The following is a 23,184-nucleotide window of genomic DNA, read 5'->3' on the forward strand; positions in this document are numbered from 1 at the left end:
GATCAAATTTTGAATTTTCAAAATTTAAAATCTCGAATAACAATAGAACCATATCAAAGAAATTAAGGGAGAGTCTAAAAATCTCTAATTGGATGCAAGTGAGGCAAGAAATGGGATCCAATAGGGAATGGCGGTCTATCTTCCTCATGTGTGCCCAAAGAGTGAAAAGTTCCCTCTAAATGCTTGGTCATCGCTATTTATAAAACCATGCATGCATTTGAAAAAATATCGATTGACATGCGTATCCACTACTATCAAACAAAATAGTGTATATATGCCATGCCACAATTAGAATTGAAATATGAATTAAATTACTTAATACTCCAATTGAGTTCATCTTGATAAAAGCTAGTTCAAGTCAAGTTCGATTCGAGTTTGATTCGTTAACTAAATAAACCAAATTTAAACAGTATTTTGTGTTTAATAAACTTTCAAATTCGGTTCAAACTCAATTTAATTAGTATAAAAAGTGAAATTTTACATGCAAAATACTCAAATTACTCAAACTTGACTTGAGTTCGACTCAATAAAAATTCATTCAAGTTCAATTCGAAAAGTAAATAAGTAAAGTTTAAACATAATTTCAAATTCGTTAAAATAATCTAACAAACTTGGACACACCCTTAACCATACCAGCTACTTTATTTAGATTTGCACTTCATGCACCTCGATCAGTCCCCATTGAGCTCTCTCTGTGATTCCATTCCAAGGTCCTCGCACTCTCATTGTTAACTCTTAGGGTGGCAGAGAGCAAGGCTGAGTCAGGGTGCCGGGGCAAGGGTTATTCCTTAATTGACCCACCCAAGGTTCTCTATCTCTTCTAAGGGAAGGTAAACCCGTTTCCCAATAAATGCAACAGATAAATAAGTATGGAACCACTAGGGTGGCCTAGTGGCTAGGCAGGAGAGGGGTTATTAGAATCTTTCTCACTATTACGTTTAAAGCTCAAATCTTGTGTGTAACAGTTGAGAATGGAAAAGGTATGGAGAGAGGTGAGAGAGCAAAGAAACAAGAAAGTATGGATCCTTCCTTTAATTCATACTAAAATCAAGAGGCCGTTTGGATTGTTATTTTTAGAAATTTTTAAAAAAAAATTAAATAAATGTAATATAACGATTTAGTATATATGAGTTGAAAAGATAATTAAAAAAATATATCTAAACAAGGCTCAAGTTTGGATTGTAATCTTGACCAAATCCAATGCCAGTTTCAAATTGGGCCAAGTATTTAAATGGGCTCTCAATAGATCGGAGCACAAATTAGGTATCAACTTTAAGAGAGCAAAAACGTCAAAAAAGTCACCTAGGTGACCCATTTATTTGAGTCGATCCTACAATTTTTTTTCCCCTATCTAACTCATTCATTTGAGCCGATCCAACAACTTTTTTATTTTTTTTATTTTTAGTATAATTGGGAGGTCTCGAATGCAAAGCATCTCACTTACACTCCCTCCTCTGATACCATCTAATCCATCCCCTCCCCCCCTCCTCCTTCCAATCCTAAAACCTATTTAATCAATCTGATCCCTTCATCGGATCGAGAGTAGCAAACAAAAAACAAGTAAATCTTGCCAATAGTTAGGGGGTGTTTGGTAAGTGGGTTTCAACGCCTATTATGGGTTTTAAATTCAATTATACCTATACATGATATTTGCACAGGGTCAATGGGAATAAATGAATGGGAATGATAAGCCTCTTCAATGGATTTTTTGATTAACTATCTCTCACTAGGGAATCATCTTAACTACCCATCTTATTCTCCTTAAATTTAAAAATACCCATCTTATTCTCCGTAAATGTAAAAATAAGAAAATAAAATCCACCGTTTGTGCTGGTTTCAACAAATAAAAAAAGAAAAGAAAAAAAGAAATAATGAAAAATAAAAATAATAAATTGTAAAATTCATTCCATATTAGCAATTACATTATGGGCTTTCATCAAAACCCATTGTTACTGACCACCCTATGATAGTGATTGTGATTGTGGAATTTGAACCAAACGGCTACTAAGCTGTTTCGTGAAATCCTTCACTTACCCAATTTGCTAGGTCATTTCCTTACCTCCTTGTCAAATGAAGAGGTTGAAATAGATTGTAAGTTGTTTTTGGATTGGCAAAATGTGTCGGGTCGTCTGGGGATTTAAAATCTTTAACTGACTTTTGCCCCTTTAAAGTCCATATGTTGTTAGGTTCTGTGATGCTTTCCAACAAAAATGTGGTCTCAACTAGAGATTGCGACCAAACAAGTAATTTTCAATTTTTTGAGAGACTTGAATGTCAAACTGCAAAATGTGAGAGGACATTTCTTGCAATTTTCCCTCGGCACTCAGATCGTAATAAAGTACTTCGACCAAATTTTGATGACTTTGCTGAAATCATAGAACAGATTGCTGTCAATTCTGATGGACCCAAATCAATCAATAAAATAGACCCATAAGAAAATTCTCAGGAGAAATTGGCAACGAGGCAAGGGAACAACTCTTATTACTCAAAAACAGAGGCTACACTAATTTATAACAGAAAATGACCTTTTTGATCTCTTATATTTAGGGTGTTGGTCAATTTTTGGTCTCTTATATTAGACCCCCATTTTTTGAAATAAAGTTAATGTAGGATCTCTAATGGAATATTAGAAAATTCAAACAAGATTAGTCACGTACATGACACATTAAACATTACCATTTTATAACTCTCTTATCTCTGAAACAATATCCAATTTAATCCATTATAAGTATCATCGCCTACTCATTTATACCATAACTCCATAAAATAAAGTCAATGTACAACTTTTAATAGAAGATTGGAAAAATGGCATTTAGTCCCTAATGTTTGGCTTGTGTGCTTAATTGATCCCTAATGCTTTGACCAAAACAAATTGGTACTAGTCAAAATTTTCAAATTTTAGGCACACTTAAAACAATGGGAAAAATGCACTTTTCATCCTCAAAGTTTGGGTTGTTGACCAATTTCATCCTCAAAGTTTCACCCAAAACACATTTCATCCTTAAAGTTACGTAATTTTGGCCAATTAAGGACAATTTACAGGAATTGGCAAATTTATCGTTAGAACCAACTGTAAACCCAACAAAAAATGGAGCCACATTCCCAACCTTGATCACAAATTGGGCAATCCAACGAATGATTCATCAGCAAAAATTCCATAACTCCTCGTGCCTTCTTGGCAAGAGGTGTGTCTGTCTTAATCTTCATCCCTGTAAAAACATCATCAAAATCACCCTTATTTTTTTTTTCACCACTTCTATTACCACCGTGTTTTTAAAACCTTGGCATTACGCATCATTTATTGGTCACCACTAATCTGCACACTCAAACCAAGGAATAAGAAACTCATAATATAATTCTCAAGATAATCTCACAATCAAATTTCAAAGTATGTACCAAGATGGTAAAGTAAATGCATATAGCATTTAAAAGTCACGTTCTATATTAGCCAATGGATTTAGACACCCCCACTATTTATCATAACCAATCCATATCAAGTGCTTGGAGTACTGTTCAGTAGCTTTTAACTATCACAAAAATTAACAACCTCCCAAGTTTAAACTTTTTCAACAAACTAGAAGGAATTGTAAAATAGTACTCACTAATTTAAGACTGAAAACAGAGGTAACAATTACAATTTTAGGCAACATTACCTTGTACAAAATCATTGGGAGTATATGCCACAAAACAATCTAATAAAAGATGAAATTTATATTGATAACCAATAAAGTACCGTATATTAGCATAAAGAATACATTTGACATTTTTTTTTTATAAACACATAGTGGTAAAGCATTAACAAATGATTCATTCAATTCTGCAGATACTATTTAGATATTTATCTGCATAGTATTTCAAATTACACGAACTATTCTTCAACGTGTCATAGTCATGAACTCAATTGAAGAATGCAATATTATCATGTAATTACATACCCCCGTTATTTCTAACAATTATTCATTCAAGACTACTCATGGAGTTCATATGTTAAGATAGTGCAGAAACAGTGTTCTAGGTACTCAAAATGATATACACTCAAAGTAGTACGTAAGCATAAGAGCCATCTTATTGGGTACAAATCACACATTAACATCAACATGAATCTTGACTCTTTTTTTTTTTTCAAAATCACACACATTCAACAACTAAATAGTTACAAAGTCATTCATATATTTTGAGATCATCATTGTTTAAAATGAGGCTGTCTGCAGAGTTGGAAATTGAACTTGACTCCAAGTTATACATGCATCGTGTTTAGTGTATCTCGACAGCAGTTGAATTCAAGTTGATGGCCAACTGGTTTACAATTGTTTGAACTATAATGTCACAAGACTTGTACTTTTGTACAGCAATTTTTTCTTTTGCAATCATGTTGAAAACCGAAACCAAGAAAATACTCATATACAAGTCTTTTAGGCATACTTCAAAACTATGAGATCGTACACATTAAAGTAATGAACTTTTAAATTTGAATGCGATTAGGCAATAATAAAATGCATTGCATTCTTTAGTCAATTACTTATTCTTAAAACCTCATCACTAGATTTCATGTGCATAGATAAACAGGACACATCTAAAATTACTTAGCAATTTCACAACTAGTTCAAAACTTGAATATAAAGTTTTTTTTTTTTAAATAGGAGCAAGTAGAATGGGCATATATTGCGAAGTATTTATAAGCGCATACACAATATTGATACCAGACACCAAAGCACAAAAAATCAATGGATATTATTCTTTCTAGTCTCAGTCTATAATTATGACCATTCACATGAAATATCTTATTTATTAAAGTTTGTCCCGATTATGTTATGCACCATGTAAGATTCTCATCGTCGGGATTATGTTAGTTTTATGATTTGATTATTTAGAAGCAAAACATGCAACGATAACCTTATCTTATGTGAAGAGGCTTATCGTCTTAAAATTGTTGGTTCTAGACCAAATTAATCATATAAGTAATAGTAATTTCTCTGGTAAGATTTAACAAAGAAATTAACAAAATCTCATACCTCAATATTGCATTAATAAATGCAAATAATTTGTACCATCAAAAGTTATTTTGGCATGGGTTGATGCGCGAACTAAATTTTAAAATTATTGGATGAACAGCTTCTGATCTTCAATCCGATCACCTTGAATTGACAGCTACTAAAAAGTTCGGTAGGGCTGAGGCGCGTTGAACGCTCTCTTTAAGACGATACGTGCCCCTATGGTATTTTTTAAACCGATGCAGAAGGTCTAGTGCACCGCCTCCAGGATACAACAACCCAACTCTATAGTTGTTGCTTCCCTTTGATCTGCACAACCAAGAGAAGTAGAAGCTTCCCAATATCTTACTTTGCCCAAAGAAAATAGAATGAGGGAGAAAGAAATGAGTGTGAGGAAAATAGTATTTTGAATGATCTTTTGTTGAGAGAAGTGTGTATAAAATTCTCCAAAGAACTTCACTATTTATAGGTTACAAAAACCTTTAGAAAAAGATTGAAAGTCCAATGTATAACGGTTTTCTTTGCATATTAAATTATAGTTAATTGGTAGAATTTGTAACCAAAAAATGAATTCACATTTGAATGGCTCATAATGACTCAATAATTCCTCATTTGAACAAATAATTTATTTGTAACTCTAATTCAAATAATTGTACAAATAACTCCATTCAAAATGCATTGTAACTCCCACAATTATAATTCCCATAACTCCCAAATAAATTACTATAACTCCTTGTAATGAAGCTCCCACAATTATAATTCAAATAACTTCCAAATAAATTATTATAACTCCTTGTAAAGATTTGGTCAAGGAAAAAAAATTAAGATTTTATTAAAATACACCAACATTCCCCCACTTATTTTAATAAAATTTGAGAAGAATAAAGATTTGGACAAAGTGAGAACATCATGCATAATGAAAGTGGCATTGCCTTGAAACCTTCATTTAGTGTTTCCATAATCTCCATATTAGAGTCAAAGTGGACTATAGCCTTGAAACTAAGACTACTTTAAAATATGTAAGATTATGTCACACACATGATATTCAAGATATTAATTAACAAGCTTCTTAAGCCAGCATATTACGGCCTTGTGCTTTATCCCAGATTCATGAGTGCTTTAGAGAATTAGCCAAATTCTCATAGGAAGTAGCCTTTACTTCCACACTCATATATGTGAGTCTATCAAGAATACCCCTATGACTAAGGCATTCCACCCATAAAGGGCTATAGAACTCATTAAAAGATTTATATCAAATCTTAACCTTTCCTTCATCATAGAGTCACGAGCATGCTCTACACCATGGGAAGGGATTGAACAACTTTATAATATATGCATGCTTTTCACCCAAACCATTCTATGATTCGTTTGTCTCTGACCTAGTTCTTGGGATCTCCATTCCCTAGGTAGTTGTATCCTCATAGATGGTTCCAATTTAAAATTTTAGCCTCAAGTCCCATTCCCCTTGATGTGTATCATATCTTTGACTCAAGCTTGAGATTTTACACAATAAAATAGCAAAGATACGATGTCCCCGAATTTATTTTAAAATAATCTCTCTTAGTGGTTCAACTATATTGAACCAATATTTGGTGAGAAAATTTCTCATCCATTTATATTTGCCAAATAATATAGGCATATATTTGCTCATATTCGATTTTTCAATTTTATCTCAATGGGCAGTAATCTAGTAGTGCACTAGAAACCATTCTCAAAATCTTCATGGTTAATTTTGCTTTTGCAAAAATACCAAGAAAATATTTCGAATACCTTCACATCAGATCATACTTTTTAGTAAGTGCTACTCTGTACAACTCAAAATAAGAGTCAAAATAGATCCAAAAATTATACTAAAAAGATATCACCCTTATTTTTTTTTCACCACTTCTATTACCACCGTGTTTTTAAAACCTTGGCATTACGCATCATTTATTGGTCATCACTAATCTGCACACTCAAACCAAGGAATAAGAAACTCATAATATAATTCTCAAGATAATCTCACAATCAAATTTCAAAGTATGTACCAAGATGGTAAAGTAAATGCATATAGCATTTAAAAGTCACGTTCTATATTAGCCATTGGATTTAGACACCCCCACTATTTATCATAACCAATCCATATCAAGTGCTTGAAGTACTGTTCAGTAGCTTTTAACTATCACAAAAATTAACAACCTCCCAAGTTTAAATTTTTTCAACAAACTAGAAGGAATTGTAAAATAGTACTCACTAATTTAAGACTGAAAACAGAGGTAACAATTACAATTTTAGGCAACATTACCTTGTACAAAATCATTGGGAGTATATGCCACAAAACAATCTAATAAAAGATGAAATTTATATTGATAACCAATAAAGTACCGTATATTAGCATAAAGAATACATTTGACATTTTTTTTTTATAAACACATAGTGGTAAAGCATTAACAAATAATTCATTCAATTCTGCAGATACTATTTAGATATTTATCTGCATAGTATTTCAAATTACACGAACTATTCTTCAACGTGTCATAGTCATGAACTCAATTGAAGAATGCAATATTATCATGTAATTACATACCCCCGTTATTTCTAACAATTATTCATTCAAGACTACTCATGGAGTTCATATGTTAAGATAGTGCAGAAACAGTGTTCTAGGTACTCAAAATGATATACACTCAAAGTAGTACGTAAGCATAAGAGCCATCTTATTGGGTACAAATCACACATTAACATCAACATGAATCTTGACTCTTTTTTTTTTTTCAAAATCACACACATTCAACAACTAAATAGTTACAAAGTCATTCATATATTTTGAGATCATCATTGTTTAAAATGAGGCTGTCTGCAGAGTTGGAAATTGAACTTGACTCCAAGTTATACATGCATCGTGTTTAGTGTATCTCGACAGCAGTTAAATTCAAGTTGATGGCCAACTGGTTTACAATTGTTTGAACTATAATGTCACAAGACTTGTACTTTTGTACAGCAATTTTTTCTTTTGCAATCATGTTGAAAACCGAAACCAAGAAAATACTCATATACAAGTCTTTTAGGCATACTTCAAAACTATGAGATCGTACACATTAAAGTAATGAACTTTTAAATTTGAATGCGATTAGGCAATAATAAAATGCATTGCATTCTTTAGTCAATTACTTATTATTAAAACCTCGTCACTAGATTTCATGTGCATAGATAAACAGGACACATCTAAAATTACTTAGCAATTTCACAACTAGTTCAAAACTTGAATATAAAGTTTTTTTTTTTTTTAAATAGGAGCAAGTAGAATGGGCATATATTGCGAAGTATTTATAAGTGCATACACAATATTGATACCAGACACCAAAGCACATAAAATCAATGGATATTATCCTTTCTAGTTTCAGTCTATAATTATGACCATTCATATGAAATATCTTATTTATTAAAGTTTGTCCCAATTATGTTATGCACCATGTAAGATTCTCATCGTCGGGATTATGTTAGTTTTATGATTTGATTATTTAGAAGCAAAACATGCAACGATAACCTTATCTTATGTGAAGAGGCTTATCGTCTTAAAATTGTTGGTTCTAGACCAAATTAATCATATAAGTAATAGTAATTTCTCTGGTAAGATTTAACAAAGAAATTAACAAAATCTCATACCTCAATATTGCATTAATAAATGCAAATAATTTGTACCATCAAAAGTTATTTTGGCATGGGTTGATGCGCAAACTAAATTTTAAAATTATTGGATGAACAGCTTCTGATCTTCAATCCGATCACCTTGAATTGACAGCTACTAAAAAGTTTGGTAGGGTTGAGGCGCGTTGAACGCTCTCTTTAAGATGATACGCGCCCCTACGGTATTTTTTAAACCGATGCAGAAGGTCTAGCGCGCCGCCTCCAGGATACAACAACCCAACTCTATAGTTGTTGCTTCCCTTTGATCTACACAACCAAGAGAAGTAGAAGCTTCCCAATATCTTACTTTGCCCAAAGAAAATAGAATGAGGGAGAAAGAAATGAGTGTGAGGAAAATAGTATTTTGAATGATCTGTTGTTGAGAGAAGTGTGTATAAAATTCTCCAAAGAACTTCACTATTTATAGGTTACAAAAATCTTTAGAAAAAGATTGAAAGTCCAATGTATAACGGTTTTCTATGCATATTAAATTATAGTTAATTGGTAGAATTTGTAACCTAAAAATGAATTCACATTTGAATGGCTCATAATGACTCAGTAATTCTTCATTTGAACAAATAATTTATTTGTAACTCTAATTCAAATAATTGTACAAATAACTCCATTCAAAATGCATTGTAACTCCCACAATTATAATTCCCATAACTCCCAAATAAATTATTATAACTCCTTGTAATGAAACTCGCACAATTATAATTCAAATAACTTCCAAATAAATTATTATAACACCTTGTAGAGATTTGGTCAAGGAAAAAAAATTAAGATTTTATTAAAATACACCAACAGATTCACTAGCTGAAGAAGAAAAGAAATTTGAGCTTGCACCATTTTGAATTTGTTGGTCGGTTCGAGGTGTTGATATGGATAATACCAATAGGCAGATGAATCGGCATACGGATCATTTGGGTGTGAACAAGATAGGGAAGAACATAAAGAAGAGTCCGATGCACCAACCCAATTTTACTAATACTGCCAGGCAGCAACCTTAGCCTCAGGTGTATAATATTAATAAAAATGATTTTCGGAACATAGTGCAATAGTTAACCTTCGCATAATCAAGAACCACCTGCTCCTAGGCCTCCCCAAAATCCCCCCAAACCTGTAAGTATGCGGTTGCAGAAGATTCGGCCACCGCCCTTGACACCAATAAATCGATCTCCTATGGCAATGCAGCCTCCTGTACCAGTGCCAGCTCCCGCACAGCCTCCAGCCAGTGTTCCATACAACAACAACTTCACAAGACCTCCTCTCCCCTAGTATGGCCAACCATCACCAACTATGTTGCCACCCTTCTCTCCTGGTGATGCTTGGCCAAACACAGCTGAGTCTCCTATATCAGCTTACAAGCGATACCTTCAAAATTCAATCATAGATTCAGGGCCAAGGCAACCTTTTCCCCAGTCAATACCTCAAGGTCCTGGTCCAAATCAAGCTCAGCCATCTGCTTCTGGTTTACTTCCTAATCCGCATATGCCGCCTCTCCCATCTCCAAGAATGAACATGCCTCCACCACTTCCATCTCCTCGGATGAACGGTCCTCCTCCTTTTCCATCTCCTAGGATGAATGGTCCTCCACCCTCTCTTCCTTCACCCCGAACAAACGGTCCACCTCCACTTTTGCCTTCCCCAACTTCTCAGTTTCTTTTGCCATCGCCAACTGGTTTCTTAAATTTGTTTTCTCCTAGATCACCGTATCCATTGCTTTCTCCTGGTTTTCAGCACCCTCCTCCAATGACTCCTAATTTCTCGTTTTCTCCCATGGCTCAGTCAGGGATACTAAGCCCTGGGCCTCAAGTGCCTCCTTCTCCTGGTTATGGGTTTCCTTTGTCCCCATCTGGATTTTTCGCGATCCCAAGTCCAAGATGGAGGGATCAATAACATAGGAAAGAGAGCTACTGACTTTTCTGGGGTTCTGCATAGGTTTTGCCATGACCTTGGTGACTGATCTCTTTGTAGTTTAGCGTCTGCTGTGAGACGTGGCTCTATTCGATTTTACCCATTTTTTGTTGGATTTTACAGTTGGTTCTAACAATAAATTTGCCAATTTCCGTCAATTGTCCTTAATTGGCCAAAATTACGTAACTTTGAGGATGAAATGTGTTTTGGATGAAACTTTAAGGATGAAATTGATCAACAACCCAAACTTTGAGGATCAACATCTTCGAGTTTGCATTTTTGGTCCCCAAAGTTTCGAATTCGGATCATTATAGTCTCTTAAATTTTAAACAGCAATATTGAGGATTTTAGAATGAAAATTATGTTAAAAATTCAAAGGATAATTAATTTTTTTCGTTCTTTAATTCATTCCAGTAATTTCTCATAGGCTTCTTCTCATTTCCATAGCTGGTCTCAAACTTGGCAATATATGTTATTTTTCATTATTTAATAATTAATTAATAATGAGTTTTATCATTTTTTTGCTTGTATTGATCATTCAATAGTTAATTAAATATCCCTTTAAAAATATAAGGAATAAATACTCCATTAAAATTAGGTTGATTGTCCTTTTTTCTTCCACATTAAAAGGTTCTCATTTGAGTTTGAGATGAAGTTGATATTTTGTAAAATTATTTGAATCATTCAATAAAATTATCAAGATACACAATAGTAAAAAAAGCTAAAACTTTATTATTTGGAGCATTGAATTTCAATAGGTAGAAATGACAAAAAATTATAAGCTCTATTTTTTCAAAAATTTCTAAAAAACACTTTATGTACTGATGTTCACTATTTTTCATAATCACAATTACTAAACGCAACTATTTGAAGATATTTTTTCTACTCATGCAAGAATTTGTGTAGCGGTAATTAATGACATTATGTATTAAAACTATAACTTTTTCTCCTTTTCTTTTACTAATTTTTATTTATATGTCATATGCATATTGTTATCAAATTGTAACTTACACAATGAAGAGATACTCTTTAGGTTAAACAGCGATATTGTGCCGATATAAAAGTGTTTTTGGAAAATTTATAGAGATTTAGGAGCACATATATCATATATTTAATTAATTAATATTTTGTGATATTAAAATGCTAATTATAACGACTTAAAATATAAGAGTCCATATTGATCGAAACTTAAAACATTAGGGACCAAATATAAAACATCAAAGCTTTTGACAAGCAGCAATTTGATTTTGATTGTTAGTCACTTTTAAATTTCTGCAAAGTGTCCTGATCTGTCTAAAATAAAACTTTGGGGACTAAATTTGTTTTGGTCAAAACATTAAGGAATACTAGGGAGGGACAGCCCACGCGACGCATTGGAATTTGGTGCTTGTGATTCAAGATAATTAATAATTATTATTTAATATTTTGTAGTATAGGAACTGAAGTATGATGATTTTATCATGTGATTTTAATAGAAAAATCATAAGTTACATAGTGAGTCAATAAAATTAATGTGCAATGAGACATCCTTATCGTTATACTATATAAGAATCCGTTGTGATCAAAGGTTATGTTTGAATTTCAACTGCAAAGATAAGGGTAGTTTGAAAATGTAAGAATGTTTGAAGTGCAATTGAAAAGTATCCAAAGGTCTCTTCTAAAACTTATCTAAGATGATAAAACATTTTAAAGTATCAATTGGACCCTTCATCTCTCGAATCTATATATGTTCGTGAAAGATGCCTCAAGCAATGCTTCTGATTTCTCCCTCGACTTAAGCTCAACCTGAATTATCAAGTCAAGTTTATCCATCAATCACTTTGCGTCCAATCTAATCTAAAATAATTTTATTTTTGACTAACTATTTATATAATTTGGTGGGTATAATACGACTTAATCACATGTTTCTTACAGAGATAATAATGCCCAAAAATGATAGATAGATAAGAAACTTAAGTGGTCTTTTTCAAAGTTTTGTAGAAACTATTCAGATTTGGTGTTTTTTGCTAGGGATATTTCTTTATAATCTCATAAATAAGTTCAAATCTGCATAATTGTTAAAGATTTGAATTGAAACTATCTTGATTATAAAAAATTGGTGCAAATAATATTTTCTAAATTTGAAATTGTAGAAAATGGTAAGTAAAATCAAAAGAAATTCCTCATATGAATTCGAATTGCAAACTATAGGTAGAAACTACTTAATGATATTTTCTAATGTTTACTTGTATAAGTATCCAATATAACATCTCTACTTAATTGACTCGTTTGAACAATGGATAATAGTTGCTTCAATCAAATCAAGAAACATTATTTATCATTGTACAACATACAATTATGAGTAAATGAATTAATACAATGCAATCAAAATGGTACTGTAGCTAAAGCATTTAAACTTATCAAGTTCCACTACAAATTCTTTTACATAGCATAAAAAAGCAAATTTTTTGTATTTGAAACTATATAAACAGTATAATACAAAAACGAGATCATAACATGGAAAGCAAATAGAGTGCAAATGACATCTTAGCACTATGTAGCATGATTAATTTTTTTTTTAGTTTCAATGAAGTACAAAATTCTAAGTTAATAAATTTTACAATCATAAAATTCCCAATTAAAATAAACACAAGCTGAATTCCAAATCATATTACATGAAAAAATAACTACTTGAACCATAACTGCTGGAATGTAGTCAACAGATCCCTGGAGTCAAGAATAATAGGAGAAAGTTCATAAGAAATAAGGTTATTTGACTTAAATAAAGAGATAATACCTTAGTTGAGGAGGAGAAGATGATAAAATTGCTTTTCTGATTATTTTAAAAAGTGACAACATTATCTCAAATTGTACTTTGACCAGAGACAGAATCTCTGGGATCTACTAAGAAAAACAATACAATTAGTCAGTTTTTGGAATTAGAAGTATCAAAAGGCAAACTATATGGAGTTCTTGAATAAACCAATCATCAGAAAAAAAAACTACAATCGAAGAAGACAAATCCAAAGAACTCACCTCAATTTAAAGGAAAAGCTATGTATTCCACCAAATATTTAATAGCCATAATAAAATCAAAGAGGTGAAACCGAAAAAGAAGAAAGGGTATCGGCTAAACATGGGGACATAAATATGATAATTGATTGTTCAGATAATAATTAAGTTAATTAATTGTAATTAAAATCCAATTATGTAAACATCCAATTAATTCCTTAACGGATGAGAAAGGTTTCAGGAAATTGGAAGGCTTGGATGTTAGTATAACAAATGATTAAAAGGACTTTTATGTAATTCTATCAAAATACAAGCTTTATTCAGTTGTACTTGATACTCAACTTGGTACCAAACATTGTAACATACCAAACATGCCCCCAACCTTAAATGTCTGAAAGGTTATATAAGTAATTATAGTGAAATTAAAGCTATAATGACTTGTACTCAATGTTCCAATAACTCTTCAAACACCCTCACATTCCCAAAATAGCCTCACCCCTGCGGTTGAAATTTAGTCTTAAACTCGTTCTTATATAGTATAAGGAATTTGACATATAGGCCAAACATTAGAAATTAAAACTGTATCTCTTTCATGAAAGATTTGAGAATGCTAATGAGTCGGTCTTGTGTATGGCAAACGTATTGTTAAGACTAAAGGAGCAGAATAAAAAAATTTCCACAAACTCAAATAGCTATTTCATCAATTTTCCGCTTACGATTTTTCCAAATTCCCAATTATCAACATATTAATTCATAAAGTTCCGTTTAGCCCTTATTTCTACATTTACAACATCTATAATATTGATATTGAAGGCATCGAATGGAATTTCATGAATTTAAAACCTCTAATAGAGGATTTTGGGAAACTCCAAGCCAAAAATCATAGAGATTAGAGTTTACATTGGAACCAAGTCCATTACAGTTCTTTGATTTCCAAATAAAAGCTCTACATCGGTTTTACTTTGTAGAGATTAGACCTTACATTGGTAGACAGTGGGATATCAAGAATACTAATCAACACAACCCCAAAGATAAGAGGTCAAAATGGTCATTTTATTTGTGCATATGCTGTACGCTGGACCTCTTCCGTTCCCGTTTTTGAATTTTTTGGTAAAGGTCTTACATTAACTTTATTTTTTAAAGATGAGGAACAGAATTGGTAGAGATTGATACGTATAAGGGACTAAATTGATGAAAATTCTAAAGGAACCGAAATGGTCTTTTTTTGACCAACTAAAACACAATGCAACGACAAACGAGGCATTGACTTATCTCACAAAAACCCAAACGCTGACACTCCTACTGGCACTAAGGGCATTCACAATGGAGTGTAATGATGCGTGTAATACCTACAATGATATAAGTCTATTACACGACTACACCTACAATGATATAAGTCCATTACACGACCACAATGATGCGTGTAATACCTGCTATAACATGGGTCCATTACACGGCCACAATGTGTGGCCGTGTAATTTCCATTACATGCATCATTCTAATGATATGTGTAACGGGTGGACTAGTGCCTTTAGACCAATTTTTTTAAAAGTCTAATTTTTTTGAAGGCACAACGGACAAGATTTATACCAGTAAGGGAAAGTTAGCAACGTTTATTTTTTTCCAATGGTTATGTTTTAATTCTCTATATAAATACAACACATTCCTTTTTTTTTTCATATCTTACTACCTACTCTATTATTTCTTTTACTCTCTCATTCATTTTCCTCAACCTCTTTGCAAAAATTTTTAAAATTTCAATAGTTTGTGATTATGGATGAAAATTTTAGTAGTCTCACAAATATGTTAAATGCTTCAAATATAGAAAATTCATCCTCCTCGCAAACTCAAAACCACCAAAATTTTCCAAATTACCCATTTTCTGGTATTCCTACAAATGTGCAAAATTATGTATATCCCCTAAATTTATCCATTTCCAACTATCCACCAAATTTCCACAATCTACCAAAATTTTCATACCCAATTCTCATGTATCCTCCACCTACTTATTTTAATCCAAATATGGGAAATCACTACACATCGGGGTAGTATAACCTTGGTATGGGTTGTGGATGCTCAAAAACTCCGTCGGAGATAAGGAAGGATTTTGATTTCGTCGACCAACAAGAAAATGTTGCATCAACAGAATCAATGTCAGACTCTCAAGTTCCATCGTATTCAACACAACGAAGAAAAACTGCAAGCTATGGAAAACTTAGCAAATAAGTTAGACAATTATAATTTTTGAAGTGATTATGAAATCCTATTGAAGGATGCCACAGGCATGTCCGAGCAGCAGCTTAAAATTCATGAGCATATATGTTCCATCCTAAAAGCCACGTATAATATTCCTTAGTTTAATTTTAATTTCATGGTTAGTAATGTAATTTTTTAATTTTGTATATGTGTTGTATCATATTAATCACTTGCATAGTACATTTATGGAGTAACTAGACACAAGCTATGAAATCCGGCCATGGATTCAAAACCAAACTATGAAATCCGGCCATGGATTGGAAACGAAGTTGTGAAATCCGGCCATGGATTTGAACCTAAGTTGTGAAATCCAGCCATGGATTCGAAACCAAGTTATAAAAATTTTTGAGAGATAGAAAAAGAAATATTGTTCAAACTTAGAAACTAATAATATTATTTTTTAGAAAATAAAAAATTCAAAGGTAAAAAATTTAATGAAAGTTAATAATTTATTTTTTAAAATAACAAAATTATTTTTAAAAAATTACTTTACTTATTAATGGAATATGTGTTATGCATTATTAAAATAAATATTTGATTTAATTGTGGACCCATGTTATTACATCTTGTGAAGTGTAATCCATTATGAGTGAGAGTATAATAAAAGAGGAGAAAGTGGAATGCTGACGTGGCATGTGCATTACACTTCAAAGAGTGTAAACCATTGTGGGTGCTCTAAGAACTAATCCCACGTGGCCAAGCTTAACACAATCTAAATAGGGAAATTTGCCAAATTGGTCCCTAACATTTACCAAAAACACTTTTTTAGTCTCTAACATATAAAATCAGCCAAAATTGTCCTTCACATTTAAATTGTGATCCAATTTGGTCCTAATGCTCATTTTTGCTCCTTTCTCCGGCTAAAAATAGCACGCCCCTCTCACGTGGTCATATTTTCAAGGGTAAAATTGGAAAACACAAATCCCAGATCCACTGGGGACGATCCCTGACCTCACGATCTTTATCTTGCTTCGACTCTCTAAGGACAGGTTCACCACAACGGTGACTGAGTTCACCTGAACAGAAGCATATTTGGAGGTGATCAGAGGCCGGAGAGCCGAGAGTAGACACGCAGTGTAGAGATTCACCCGGGATTCCTCCTGGGTCCAGGTTAGTTTTCGGAGGGAAAGCAGAGCCTCCTCTTGCTCGAACACTTGAGAGCTCCGGAGCTTGGTCATGAACTTGTCTTCTTCGAGGGAGCTAGAGTGACACAAGGACTCAATATCTGAGGAAGACGAAGAAGAGCAGCAACAATAGGGGCGGGTGGTTAAAGGTAGAGGAGTGGTGGGCCTGTTGATGACAGTGGCGGCCGTCACGGATTCCTTGGAGCTGGCGGAAACTTGACTAGGCATCCGAGTCAGCTCGGTTTCTTGGGAAGAAAACTTTGATAATTGATGATTAGGCTTCTGTTGGGAACGGGAAGTGAGCAATAAGGTACAAATGAGGTTATGACCGGAACAGAAATCAAAGGGTTTGGGAGGAGGGGTAAAGAGAGTAAAATGGCACCAGCTGAGAACAGCGGACTTGAGGGCGAGGTTAGGGATGAGGGTGGAGAAATCGGGAACAGAGCTGTCGGAGAGGGTGGGCCTGAAGTTGAGGGACTTGTAGGCATCGATGCAGTTACGCTCGAAGGAGTGGCCGGAGGAGACAATAACGCGGTCAACCATGAGAGAGTCGGGATGGGGCAGACGAATTCCGGAGGAGGTTGGATTTTTTGCTTTGGGGATTTCTCAAAGTGGATTTTCCACTTGTGTAGCTGCTTCTGCTTGGCACCACTGCCCATCTCCCTTTTCCATTGCTGTTTTGATCCTGAAAAGGTTTTCATATGTGAGGGATATTACGGATCGATTGGGAGATTTCAAATCAGGTAGGTATTGCCGATGATGATAATGATGATAGCAGTAATCTTATCAACTTTGAAAGAGGAATTGTATTGCTGATTACAATTGGGGACATGATGATGATAAGATTCTGCCGCTAGCTGATGAATCTCTCTCTCTCTTTGTCTCTCTTGGTGAACAAATTGCTACACAGTGTAACTGACTAGCCAGTTGAGTAAAGCTTTTGTTTTCCACTTTTGCCCTTGAAAATATGACCACGTGAGAGGGGCGTGCTATTTTTAGCCGGAGAAAGGAGCAAAAATGAGCATTAAGACCAAATTGGATCACAATTTAAATGTGAAGGACAATTTTGGCTGATTTTATATGTTAGGGACTAAAAAAGTGTTTTTGGTAAATATTAGGGACCAATTTGGCAAATTTTCCATCTAAATAATAGGCTATTGAACCTAGGGATAATTTCATAAACTTCCCTTGAGGTTTTTGACAATTTCATGAAGAGCTCCTTAATATTTTTAAAATTACACATACCTCACCTACGGCTGCAAAAGTACTCTATTACCCCTAAGGCTACAAACATGATTAGGCTCATCCTTTTTTTTTTCTTTTAATTCTAAGTGTATGGATTTGATTTTTTTTGCATCTATTTATCCAATTTTGGTTGATTATGGGTGATAAAACTCGGTGATGTCAAAAGTCAAGAAATAGTGGATGGGCTTTAGAAATGGGTAGTTGAAAAAAATATAAAGGAGGATGCAAAGAGAGGAAGAGAAAAGAGGTGCAATTGATTGTTGATGAAGTGCTAGTTTAGGGTAAAATTTGAGGTGGAGTTTTATCCAATTTAGCATCAAGTGACAGGTTTAATTGACTTGTGTAAGAAGGCTAGGAGCTAGGGCTACTGGACAAAAATCAGGCTGCGATGTTTCAAGTGTAGAATTATTGGAATTGATTTTGATTCAAATTGGAGTGCTTTCTTAGCTTTTGTGGTAGTGTTGCTTGGAAGAAGGCAATCATCATAGTTGGATTTTTTTTTTCCAAACTTTTCTTTTAGGCAAAAAGAGTTTGTTGGTTTTGGTGTTGGAAGAAAGCAATCAGCAAAACTCTTTTTATCTTTCCTTATTATAGTTTTGGAAGAAAGGGTAGTTTAGAATATTTGAAGGAATTGGTAGCCTATTGGACCTATCTTGAAGCACAAAAAGTTAGAGCAAGGGAGGTGAGTGTAATTTCTAAAACCTAAGGAGAGCTTCTTGAAATTGGTGGAGACCTCAAGGGAGGTTTCCGAAATTATTCCTTGAACTTATGACACGACCGACCATGTAAATAAATAATAAATAACTAGAAACACCAGTGGTTTAATATCATGTTAGTGCATCCATGATTAAAGCATTCATCATTCCCCACAAAAATACTTTGGAAAATTTAGCAGACACAGAGAGTCATTGAAAAGGAAAAATGAGCGCGGCAGGGAAGGTGGTGTGCGTGACTGGAGCTTCGGGATACATAGCTTCATGGCTAGTTAAGCTGTTGCTTGAGCGTGGTTATACCGTCAAAGCTTCCGTTCGTGACCTCAGTAAGTCTTTCCATGCTCGTTACTGCTTTTAGTCATCTTCTCAGAACCTTTTCTTATGCTCCACCCATGACACAACACCTTCTCAAGTATCAAATTTAGTGTTCAAACGAATGGTTTGGGTAAATACTCGACTAAGTTGGCATCCCTTTTATTAGTAGATTGTTTTTGCATGATGACACAGATGATCCAAGAAAGACAGAGTTCTTGATGGCACTGGATGGAGCCAAGGAAAGACTTCAGTTGTTTCAGGCAAACTTATTGGAAGAGGGATCCTTTGATGCAATAGTTGATGGATGTGAAGGCGTTTTTCATGCTGCATCACCTGTTCAACTTTCAGTGACCAATCCGCAGGTACATTGTAAATGATGATCAAATTTTAACTATTATTAATTAACTATATGGCTTCTAAAATTAGTAATTCTTCAGATGCTTATATAATTGTTAATGTGGCGAATTAGTTACTGAAATGGTCTAGTTCTATTATGTTCCTTATTTGCAAAAATGTTGTGTACTAGAAGTCTCAAGTGTAAAAGAGAGCGAGTATTCTAGTTTCTCAGCAGCCACATGGATGCTACCGGCAAAATGGTAGTACTCAAAAAGCATCTTGCCAGTCTGTCTCTATGATTCTCTTTTTGTGGATTTCCTCCAGTAACTTACAAGAATTTCAAGTCTTAATTAAGTGTTTATGAGTAATTAGGATGAACCATATCTGTAAAAAAGGCTGTCACCCAGAAAAAGTTGCAAAAAGGACAACAATTGGTATTGATGCATACACTAAATATAAAATGGTATTGATAACAATTTCTTAGGCAATGACTTCACTCCTTTTCTATGGGTTAGAGCATAATGGAGCTGATGAATTACACAAATCTGTAACGACTTCATCCCCCCCCCCCTTTTTTTGCTGTTAACTTCTTAGGCACAGCTATTGGATCCTGCAGTGAAGGGAACGCTGAATGTGCTACAGTCTTGTGCCAAAGTTTCATCTATCAAAAGAGTGATTTTAACGTCTTCTATTGCAGCAGTTGTACACAATGATGAATTAAAGGACGGTGTCATAGTTGATGAAAGTTGGTTTTCAGATCCGTTATACTGTGAGGAGCACAAGGTGTGTCTATCTGCTATTTTCAGTTAAACTGCCTGAGGAAATGCTTGCTGTTTGTTAGATTCCAAGGTAATCAGCCCAATTGTCTGATTGGCTGACACAGTTCTTCTGGTCGATTCAATTTGTTTATGAAAGATAGTAGTATCACTAATAAGGCTTTAAGTATTGAAGCACTTGCAATAATTGGTTTGGTAATGGTAATTTGACAGTTAGATATTCATCACGCTGATAACACATCTTCTCTTGAAAGGCTTAACAAAATAACCCTTACCAAAAGTATATGATCACCCATCGCAAAAGCACCTCAGCCTTTGTGAGTAGAAGAAGATACTTAACAAAAGATAAAGTAAAGAAAACAAAAGGAAGCAACAGAGACGAAACTTTCCTATTGCAAGCATTGCTAACTATTTGATGGCATCGCTAACTATTTGATGGCATCACCAAAATCAAAACGCTAAAAGCGTGCAACAGATTGATAGCAGACCAAAAGAATGTGTTTTATAGATGAAAGAAGTGTGGGATTACTTCGAAGCCAAAAAGTATATTACTATGGAATGAATATTGGAATGCTTGCTTGAGAAGGCTTATTGACATATGCACAAAGAAAACATCACGTCACTGAAAGTGCTAAGAAATCAAAACAGTGAATTTAGCAAGTAATCTGCCAATAATTATAATCATTTGATGCGATCAACTGACATTGTCTGGAGGGAGAAAAATTAACCCTGTTTATAGCCATGTATACTTCTAAAATAAGCCCCATTTCTCCAGAGTAGAAGGATTTAGAGAATGTGACTGGATGATCTCCCAAGAGTCTAGAAAAAGTACTTTTTCTAATGTCCCACTTGAAGAATTATGCTCTCAACTAAAGCTGCCAAATATGTTCTCTCTTTCCAGTTATGGTATCAACTATCAAAAATTTTGGCAGAGAATGCTGCTTGGGATTTCTCAAAGGAGCATGGTATTGACATGATTGCAATTAATCCAGGAATGGTCACCGGTCCCTTCTTGCAGCCTTCTGCCACTTTGAGTGCAGAAGTGATCTTGAGCCTAGTAAATGGTATGTTAAGAAATTTATCATATTGTTAAGTAGTCAATCTACAGAAAGTTTCTTCTACACAATTAAAACAAAGAAGCCTTGGTTGACTCTGGTGAAGTTGTAAGCCTGCTCATTTTGTATTACAGAAAAAATATACATTGCACAAAATAGGTATGCATTTGGGCATCATATGTAATCATTTCAACTCCTTTTATTTGATTATGTAATGCACATGAATACAAACAGGTGAGCGCATATGTCTAGTTGCTGGGTATACAATTATATTCTCTAAAGAGCTTGCTACCAAATTCTTCTTTGGAACTTATCTGTGTCAGCATATCTTCACTGCCAAAGCTTTGGAAGTTCAATATGAATTAAAAAAAAATATCTGCTTTAGTTATACGAATTATTTACTTTGAGGTAGTCGCACAGGACTTGGAGGCTTTTCATTTGAAAGACAGTTTGGTAGTTGAAAGACTTCTTATAGCAGACGATATTGGAATTGGAGCTTGTTGTGGTGCCTTCTAAAGCTTTCTTACAGGATAGAGTTACCAGTTTGAGCATTTTATTCAGTACTAGTTCGTTGTGGTCTCTAGTCTCTGCAGATTTTGCGTAAGTTGCCCGCCAATCTGCTTGGTGTTCATGACTTGATCATTTTCCCATGCAGACTCTCTCAGACTACAGCGTTATTTACCTGACCTGGTTTCTCACGTTCCCTCTTCTTTTATATAGTTTTTGGGTTGTAAAATGTCCAGAAAAATGAAGTGAAATACTTCATGTTAAATAGAAATTTGTCACATTTGACTATTTACATCTCTTTAAGTATCCTGACTTTACAAGTAATGATACTCGTCAATGTGGTAAGAGATGTTATCCCTTTTACTGTCGAATGCAGGAATTGACCCATTCCCTAATATGGTTATACCATGGATTGATGTTAGAGATGTTGCATATTCACATATTGTTGCCTTTGAAATCGCTTCTGCCAGTGGAAGATATTGCGTAGTTGAGAGAACTGCAGGCTGCTGTGAGCTTATCAGGATTCTGACTGAACTCTTCCCAACTCTCCAGTTGCCAGATAAGTGAGTCGGGTTTTCTTGCTCCCTTAGGCCACACTGGCGTCTTTGCATGCTTTAGCTGATTGCTTACAGCTCCAAAATGTATCTCATCTTTTGGCTTCTTTCCCAACATGATAAAGAATACTGCATCCTTCTGTACCATTTTAGTAGTATCAAGGGACTGATTTCTGATAATTTTGTAGGCCTTAATCCTAATCCTAGTTGATGCATGATGTTTTTGCTGTTAAGAATCATTAGCTTCTTCTCTGTTTCCTAATCCAATAGAATGCAAGATGGACCTTGGCAACATTGGATAGCAATTAGTAAACTGCCACACTTTGAAGAGTTCAATCCAATACCTGCATTCTCACTTTTACTTCATTTTTTTTCCTGTTCTGAAATGGTTTTAATCTTTTGCAGATGTTCTAATGGCAGTCCCCTAATTCAGCTGAAATATGATGTATCAAATGAGAAAGTAAAAGGTTTGGGCATTGAGTTCATGCCTTTGGAGGTGAGCCTCAAGGATGCTATCGAAAGCTGCAAAGAGATGAAATTAGTTAGCCTTTGAATCATGGCATTCATGTACTGTCATCAACTTGAAATTGTTTATATCCAAGTTTGGAAAACATACAATTTCAAACTTCTCATTGTTGTTTGTACAAGGTACGCGATTCAGATTATATATAAAGTAGCTAAATTGTAAATAAAAAGAACAGAACAGGTATGAACATGAATAGAAAGTGTTGCTCCACA

General features: G+C 34.1%; 1 protein-coding gene and 1 pseudogene across 1 annotated transcript; both read left to right on the plus strand.

Annotated features, from left to right (window-relative positions):
- Positions 1 to 9,521: 9,521 nt before the first annotated feature.
- On the plus strand, positions 9,522 to 10,556 carry LOC113763732 (annotated as a pseudogene).
- Positions 10,557 to 19,111: 8,555 nt separating this feature from the next.
- Positions 19,112 to 22,459, plus strand: LOC113763733 (cinnamoyl-CoA reductase 1-like). The gene is made up of 5 exons (XM_027307643.1): positions 19,112 to 19,229; positions 19,411 to 19,580; positions 20,149 to 20,337; positions 21,232 to 21,394; positions 22,269 to 22,459. The coding sequence occupies exons 1-5, from the start codon at positions 19,112 to 19,114 to the stop codon at positions 22,457 to 22,459; spliced, it is 831 nt and encodes a 276-aa protein (XP_027163444.1).
- Positions 22,460 to 23,184: the final 725 nt, after the last annotated feature.

The sequence above is a fragment of the Coffea eugenioides genome, chromosome 2, assembly GCF_003713205.1.
Source record: "Coffea eugenioides isolate CCC68of chromosome 2, Ceug_1.0, whole genome shotgun sequence".
Lineage (NCBI taxonomy): Eukaryota > Viridiplantae > Streptophyta > Magnoliopsida > Gentianales > Rubiaceae > Coffea > Coffea eugenioides.

Coding starts and splice junctions, on each gene's coding strand:
- LOC113763733 (XM_027307643.1), top strand. CDS start 19,112: ATGAGCGCGGCAGGGAAGGTGGTGTGCGTGACTGGAGCTTCGGGATAC. Junction 19,581..20,148: donor TTTCAGTGACCAATCCGCAG/GTACATTGTAAA, acceptor TTAACTTCTTAG/GCACAGCTATTGGATCCTGC. Junction 20,338..21,231: donor TATACTGTGAGGAGCACAAG/GTGTGTCTATCT, acceptor CTCTCTTTCCAG/TTATGGTATCAACTATCAAA.